Source organism: Quercus robur, chromosome 9 (assembly GCF_932294415.1).
Source record: "Quercus robur chromosome 9, dhQueRobu3.1, whole genome shotgun sequence".
Classification (NCBI taxonomy): domain Eukaryota; kingdom Viridiplantae; phylum Streptophyta; class Magnoliopsida; order Fagales; family Fagaceae; genus Quercus; species Quercus robur.
In genome coordinates this window covers 31,637,258-31,645,880 of record NC_065542.1, presented here as the reverse complement: position 1 = coordinate 31,645,880, position 8,623 = coordinate 31,637,258, and the positions used below count along the sequence as shown (strand labels likewise).

General features: G+C 33.5%; 1 protein-coding gene across 1 annotated transcript; it reads left to right on the top strand.

Moving 5' to 3' along the window:
• Window positions 1–1,598: 1,598 nt before the first annotated feature.
• On the top strand, window positions 1,599–7,955 carry LOC126700587 (TMV resistance protein N-like). The gene is made up of 6 exons (XM_050398779.1): window positions 1,599–2,332; window positions 4,071–5,169; window positions 5,289–5,597; window positions 5,683–6,624; window positions 6,708–7,522; window positions 7,700–7,955. The coding sequence occupies exons 1-5, from the start codon at window positions 1,644–1,646 to the stop codon at window positions 7,473–7,475; spliced, it is 3,807 nt and encodes a 1,268-aa protein (XP_050254736.1). The 5' UTR covers window positions 1,599–1,643; the 3' UTR covers window positions 7,476–7,522; window positions 7,700–7,955.
• Window positions 7,956–8,623: the final 668 nt, after the last annotated feature.

Genomic DNA, 8,623 nt, shown 5'->3' with positions numbered 1-8,623 from the left:
ACTTTAAACATGTGTTTTCATAATACGTTTTAAACCATAGTTTTCACTTTTTTTTTTTTTTTGCTGAAACTATTTTTTGCTGAAAGTACCGTAAATAAAGGAAAAAGTTAACTGAAATAGTACTATGAGACCCATGAATAGTACTGAAAAGTAAAATGGAACCCATAAATAGTTGTAAAAATAAGTTGAATAATAAAATAAGTTGATAAAAATAATTTTGGCCAAACAAACACTTAGTGCTCAAATACCGTTTAAGCCCGTTAGTCTCTCTCTTTGTCCTCTCCACAAACACAATGTTAATTAAAATTAAAGAATTGTAACTCAAACAGTCTTATACTTATTTGGTAGCAGTGTTCAAGTATTACTGTTCAATTTAGTTGCATTAGCTCAAGGCTTAATGGATTCTCACAAATTTATTAAAAAAAAAACTCAAGGCTCAGTGAAATTTATGAGTCTTTTGGCTAAAAATTGCAAAAAAACGGAGTTTGTTGTTATTATAAGTACTGTTCAAAGTTATTTGGCAAAATAAGGAGAGAGACTGAATTTCCACAACGGTGTTGCCGAAATTGCAAGAAAAAGTACAATGTGTCAGGGAAGAGTGAAAATTGAATTTTGGTAATAAGATTACCGAAATTCTTGTCCTACCTACACTGCCCGAAATGAAAACTAATTGTGGCAATGGCATTGCCAAAAAAAAAAAAAAAAATTGTGACAATTAAGTTGCTGAAAATGGAGGGAAAAAAAAAAAAGATGCTACATTCACAACATTTTTCACAACAAATTAAGGTGGTTAGTTGTTATTGATTCAAATTTGAATTTAACACTAAGATTACTTTTTTGCCTCAATAATAATAATTAGTAACAACCTGACACTTAGGATTTGTTATAAAAATATTGTAAAAATATTGTGGACGTATTATCTCTAAAAGAATTGTGATGCCAAAATAGAAGGAAAAAAAAAATGCCATTGTCACAAAACAATTTGCCACTTTTTTTTTTCCTTCTCTTTCGGCACCACAATTTTTTTTTTTTTAGAAATGATACGTTCACAACATTTTCACAACATTTTTACAACAAATCCTAAGTGACAGGTTGTTACTTATTGTTATTATTGGGGCAAAAAAATAATCTTAGTGTTAAGTTCAAATTCGAACCAATAACAACTAACCACTTATAATTTGTTGTGAACGTAGCATCTTTTTTTTCCCCTCCATTTTCAGCAACTTAGTTGCCATAATTCTTTTCTTTTTTTCTTTTTTTTTCCCATTTTCGACAATGCAATTGACACAATTGGTTTCCATTTTTGGCAGGACAAGAATTTCAGTAATTTCATTACTGAAATTCAATTTTCTCTCTCCCCTAACACATTATAATTTTTCTTGCAATTTCGATAACATTGTTGCCGAAATTCAGTCTCTCTCCTCATTTTACCAAATAACTTCAACAATACCTATAACAACAACAAACTCTATTTTTTGCAATTTTTAGGCGAAAGACTCGAAATTTACCTTAAATTTTTTTTTTTTCAATTTTTGTAAAAAAGAAAAAGAAAAAGGCACACCAACACCGACAAGCTCCTTTATAGCTTGTCTGCTTTTTCCTTCTCTCTCGTGCACTGCAATCTCATCAATGTCATCATCCTGATGCTGACCTACCTTTATTATCTTTATTCTTCCTCATCTTCTTCCCAGCTGAACGCTAAAACCCAATTCAATTTCAATTTCACTCGCTTTCCCCTTCGAAGATATTCCCGTCAACAATTTTTCAGTTTATGCATACTGAAACTGAAAACTATTAAGGTCTTTTTTTTTTTCTTTTTTTTGCGTCCAATCCTTTCTATGGCCACTCAAACATCCTCCTTTCTTTCTTCTTCCTCTTCTTCTTGGAAATACGATGTGTTCCTAAGTTTTTGCAGTTTTGACACCTGCAAGACTTTTGCAGACCATCTCTATACTGCTTTGAAACAAAAGGGTATTATCACCTTTAGGGATGATGAGAAACTTGAGCGAGGAAAGTATATTTCTACTGAGATCTTGAAAGCAATAGAAGGATCCAAGTATGCAATTGTTGTTATCTCAAAAAACTATGCTTCTTCAAAGTGGTGCCTAATTGAACTAGCAAAGATTGTTGAGTGTATGATGGAGACCAGATTAACAGTTTTGCCCGTCTTTTACCATGTGGATTACTCTGAAGTACGAAACCAGATGGAAAATCTTGCTGAAACCTTTACTAAACATGAGAAAGACCCCATGTTTAACAAAGAGGATGTGCAAGATTGGAAAGATGCATTGAAAGAAGTGGGCAATATCTCCGGATGGTATATAAATGATAGGTAACTTTTGTTTTTTGAAGAGTACCTTTGTTCACATTATTATATACACTGTCATTTTCTGCTCTCTAAAACTATTCCAACTTGCTTCTTGGCATGAGCGTAAACTTGGTGATTGCTCTTAGATTACCCGATAACTAGGTTCTTTTTTAGAAAGATTCCCTGCGTTATTTAAAAAAAAATCCCACTATTTACTTTTTCTAGTTAAATCCAACTAGAGAAAATTAAAGTTTGCCCCCCTGTATGTATGCTATGAACTTAGGAAATTATAAGCTCAAGTTGGACTTTGGTTGAAGTGCCTTTGCATAGATTGAGACATGATAGTCTATTACTGAATTATTCAATATAGACAAAAAAATAAAGATACAAATTTGGTAATCTGCATTCTATAAGTGAATTGTCAATTCAAGGAAGCTTTGCCTCAATTCAAGTACTTGCCTCGTTTGAGCTTAGAATGTCCGATAACTATTATCTCATAAGCGTATCAGGACTCATTATAGGTCATGATCAGGACAATTATGTTCAGACATATACTTAATCAATAAGCTTGTGATTTCCAAAGTTCGTAATATGCAAGGTCTAATCCCATCTATACTTCTTTTCATAATAGATTTCTCATGCGGATACCCATTTCATTTTTACCAGCTGTTTGCTATTGTTAATATGTTATCAACCAACGTTATTAGCAAAAATTAGGCGTCAACAAGCTAAATATTTTCAAAAAGAAAACTTGGGAACACCTTCTCTATGAAGAAGCTTATGGTCATTTTGCCTTGAGAGCAGTACAAATATTTGGAAAAATAGATGCATCTTTTTTTTTTTTTCTACGATTGGGTCAATCTTCATTATTTTACTGGAATTATCATCATAAAAACTTAGATGTTGTAGAAAAAACTACAACAAACATGAGTTAAAAAACACTGAGTTGGATCAATGGTAATGATAAAAAAACTTACTATGGTAATGGAAAAACTGAGAATCTAATAAGTATTTATAACAAGCAAGAATCTTGTATCATTCGAGTTGTGGTCAGATTACATTTTGGAAATAAACAAATAAGATGCATTTTTGAAAGCAGTAAACTTGGGATTTAAAAGGTTGTTGGTATGATTTGTGTTGTGAAATACACGCAAAACAATAAAATAGCAAGCATCACAACACACAAAAATTAACTATTTGGCTAACTCCAAGCCTACACCCATAGGAAACGCCATCCAAAATCCCTATTAATAGGAATTACAACTACACCATCGTGGCTATATATTTGAATGTGCTTACCAATTATTTGAGTAATATCAAGTGTAATTTTGTTATGAGTTTTGATTATCATGATAATCTCTTTTAAGGTATTGAGGAATTTGAATAATTTATTGAAAGTTAAAAAGTTTAGTTGTAAAAAAAAGAAAAAAAAAAAAAAAAAAAAAAAAGAGGAAAACATAGTGCAATATAATATAATTTGAAGAATATAGACCACCTCAAAATGAATAATATCAATCAAACACATGCAAAATAATATAATGATGTATTGGTAGAGATAGACAAGTGGAAAATTGTTTACTCTATAGGGAGAACAAATTACCCAAACAAATCAAAACCTCAATTACAGTGCTATTTTATACGCTTTTCGGATTCCCCTTTTGCTACCAAACAAATCTAAGATTGTCTTTTGAATGTTTTGTCTCTAGTATTTATGCTATATTATAAAGTCATCAAAATTATTGTTCTATTATCTTCTTTGCAGGCATGAATCAACAGCTATCCAAGAAATCCTTCAAAGCATATCTAGTGAATTGAATCCTATAATTCAAAGTACTATTTCCAAGAAACTTGTTGGAATAGAATCCTGTGCAAGGGAAATGTTGGATTTATATTTAGATGAAAGGTTAGGTGGTGTTTGCTTTTTAGGGATTTGCGGGATGGGTGGAATGGGTAAAACAACTCTTGCACTAGATATTTTTGAAAGAATTTCAGGTAGCTTTGAAGCTAGCAGCTTTATAGCCAATGTAAGAGAAAAGACTAAAAATCAACATCTAGTTTCTTTGCAGAAACAACTTCTTTCTGACATCCTAAAGGGAAGTAAAATAAATATATGGAATGTTTTTGAGGGGATCAATAACATAGGGAATAGACTACATGATAAAAAGGTTATTATTGTTCTTGATGATGTTGATGAAGAAAAACAACTAGAAGCATTAGCTGGGAACCATGATTGGTTTGGTCTAGGGAGTAGAATCATTGTAACGGGCAGAGATAGCCATTTGTTGAGAAGATGTGTGGATTACATATACACAGCAAAGGGGTTGAATAATGATGAAGCTTTGCAACTCTTTAGTTTGAGTGCTTTCAAGAAACCATATCCTAAAGAAAATTATGTAGATTTGTCTATGTATTTTGTGAATTACACTAATGGCCTTCCTTTAGCTCTTAAAGTTTTAGGTTCTTTGTTGTTTAATAAAAGTGTAGATGAATGGAAAAGTGCCATAGATAAACTTAAAGCAGAACCTGACAAAGAAATTTTGGATGTTCTTCAAATAAGTTTTGATGGGCTAACATACATGCAGAAAGAATTATTTTTAGATATTGCTTGTTTTTTCAAAGGAGAGAACAAAGATTGCATAAGAGATATACTTCAAAGTTTTGGTTATTATCCAGACTACAATATTGGTGTTCTTATTGACAAATCTCTCATAACCATTAATAAAGAGGGAACTTTGTGGATGCACGATTTGCTACAAGAAATGGGTCAAGAAATTGTTCGTTGTGAATCCCCTAAAGAGCCCAGTGGACGTAGTAGGTTGTGGCTTTATGAGGATGTCCTTCATATATTGAAGAATAATACTGTAAGTTGACAATTCTTTACTAGAGAAATATATATATATATATATATATATTCATATATTCTTACATATTCTTCTAAGGATTTGCCAATAATTCTTCTTTCATTGTTCTTGGTTATTAGGGAACAGATGTAATTGAAGGCATAGTGCTAAACACGCCTTTTCAAAAAGAGGAACACTTAAACGCTGAAACCTTCTCAAAGATAAAAAAATTGAGATTGCTTAAAATTAACAATATGCAGCCTCCACAAGGCCTCATTAGAGGTAATGTGCAACTTCCACAAGGCCTTAGTTATCTTTCTAATGAGTTACGTGTTATAGAATGGCATGGATATCCTTTAAAATCTATGCCATCTAGTTTTCAACCAAACAAACTTGTTGAACTCAGAATGCATTGCAGCCGCATCAAACAACTGTGGAAAGGAATTATGGTAAGATTTTCACTCATGCATATGTGTAATTTCTTCCTTTTCATCAAGGCTTGAATTAATCAAATTATTTATTGGTTTTTAACAGAATTTAGGCGAGTTGAAACTCATTGACCTGAGTGATTCTCAAAACTTGATTGAGACCCCGGACCTTAGTGGAGCCTCAAATCTTAAGCAATTGATTCTTCAAGGTTGTACAAGACTATGTAAGATTCATGGATCGCTTGGAAATCTCAAATGGCTTATTCGATTGGATTTGAGTGGCTGCCAATGCCTTGAAAGTCTTCCAGAAAAGATCAACCTAGAATCTCTTGAAGTTTTTATTCTTGCTGGTTGTTCAAGACTAAAGAAGTTTCCAGAGGTTGCCTGTTATAGTTTGATGCCTCTAAAAATTCTTACTTTATCTGGCTGCTTAAAACTTGATGAATTGCCAGAAAATTTGGGGAAGTTTGAAGTCTTGGAGGAGTTAGATGTGAGCGGAACTGCTATAAAAGGGCTACCTAAATCCATCAATCTCTTAAAAAATCTCAGACTACTATCTCTTCATGGATGTGGAGGGATATCACCTAAATCTTCGAATAAACTCCTCAATTTTCCTTTAATGCTTGAAAGAAGTATAGATCCCATGGGCATGTTGGCCCATACTCTATCAGGCTTATGCTCTTTGACCAAACTAGATCTAAGTTATTGCAATCTTCAGAAAATTCCCGATGTTATTGGCTGTTTGGGGTTTTTATTACAATTAGATTTACAAGGAAATAATTTTGTTTGCCTTCCTGAAAGTATGACTCAACTATCTAATCTGAAATTTCTTTATTTAACTTATTGCACGAGTCTTCGATCATTGCCAAAGCTTCCATCAAATATTGAGGCAATTACTGCAAGAGGGTGTAACTCACTAGAAACATTATCAATTAGCCCAGATTACAATTTTTGCCCATCACTCGACCTTCACAATTGCCTCAAATTAATTGAGAATCAAGGGTACGGTGATGTGTTGTCAACAATGCTAAGACGTTATTTCATTAAGGTCTCACTCTCTCTCTCTCTCTCTCTTTGTGTGTGTTACATATGAAGTTCTAACTTCTAAGCATCATGATTTGTATGTTTCAGAGTCACTGTAAGCAAAGCTCATATAGTCTCGTGATTCCTGGAAGTCAAATTCCAAAATGGTTTAGCCACCAAAATGTGGGGGCTTCAGTGAATTTGCAAGTGCCTTCACATTTATGTAACAAATTCAAGGGAATTGTGGTGTGCATTGTTTTTGTACTCCACCAGAAACTCTTTAGTATTAATGATTGTGGATTTATGAGATGTACGCATAAGCTTCGGCGTTCCATTAAAGCCAACGGATATGAAGCTGGCTCATCGTACCTTCTTTTATCCAAAGATATTCGTAAGATTGAATCATATCAGCTTCAGCTGGAATATTATCCCTCTACATGCTTTGGAAAGGGCTGGATGAAAGAATTGAATAGAGTCAACGCTAATGGATTCAGCCAGATTGAGGTTACATTAGAAACCGAAGGTCCAGGCTTGGAGGTTACCAAATGCGGGGCCCATTTGGTATTTGAGCAAGACATTGAACATCTCAACCAAACTATGGCTGGGTGTAGTAGCTGCATCATCACTCCTTATGAGGATGATTTACAAGATTCAGCAAAAGATACCAAAATAAAGCGAAGCCGTGATGACTCTTATGGGGATGGAGCTGGACCAAGTGAAGAAGGTACCTCTAATGATGCACCTCACCGAAAGAGGATACGGCTCCCTAATCTGATTGAAAGATTCATTCCACATTTGGGAAATTGGATTGGGAATTTAAGCACACAAGGACAAGGTGATTCTGATTGTGAAGAGGAATCCCAGGGAAAGGGGTAGCTTACATGAATCTGCACAGCTGATCAACTTGTTTTCTTTGATTTTTTGTAAGTAACCTCTTTTCCCCTTGTATCTTTCTTGTTTGTTTGTAGCTGTATATTTCTTTCTTTTTTTTAACTAAAAAATCATTGCCATATGGTTGCATTTCTTTTTCTTTTTAATCTCTGACAAGGGCCATATGCGTTAAGTAATTTGTGCTAGTTGCATATTCCAATTTCTGCCAGTTGCCCCGTACTGGATAAGCATGAAGAAGTTATTGGACGTCGTTGGCAAGGACAAAGTGTCACATTGCAGCTGACGATAAAACATGTGCAACTGATTGTATGGTAGTCATTTTTATTCAATTGTGTCGCCGGGGGGGGGGGGGGTAGATTCAGAACTTTTGTTGTTGCTCTCTTTTTATAATATTGTAAAATCAAATAGACGCATGTCATTCCATGCAATTTCAACATTCAAGGAAATTCCTTTTGCTTCTCTCAAGCCCTATTATTTGCAGCAAAGGTGATAAAATTATTTGCAAAGTTCTCTTTTAAGTATAATGCAACTTGGTTGCTTATGTTTTAGAGACCTTATTTATTTTTTATTTTTTTTTTTTTATCATTTTGAAAGTAGGACAACTATTTTAATACTTAAAGGACCTTTCTTTTTCTCTTTTTTGATTTTGACCCCACACCTCGCCACCCATTGTTTGATTACAAAGCTGTGGAAATTTTGCTTCTTGGTATTTGGATTTTGTGCTGAGTATGCCCTTTTATTAGGCCTGCACCAGTGGAATTAGGGCTCCTACTGAGTTCTGACTTGTTTTTCTGGGTCTCAGTATACGAAACTTACAAATGTCATTATTTTCTGTTTTCATTTAAACAAGTTGATTCAAGGATGAAATATTGTCTTGAACTCCTGATGTGTGTCTGAATGACATGTTAACTCTGTAACTCTGTTGAGTTAAAAGAGTAAAGCTATAATATCTAGTTATTTCTTTAGAATATTTGCAGTAGATGGATACTTTGCTATCAATTGAATATCATTCATTGTGTTATTGCTGGTCAAAATCTTATTATTGATGTTATCAATACAAAACTTTTATTTTATCATTTTTATTTGTTTTTACCTGTTGTCTATGTGCTTCTTTTATAGACTACAAGCATCCA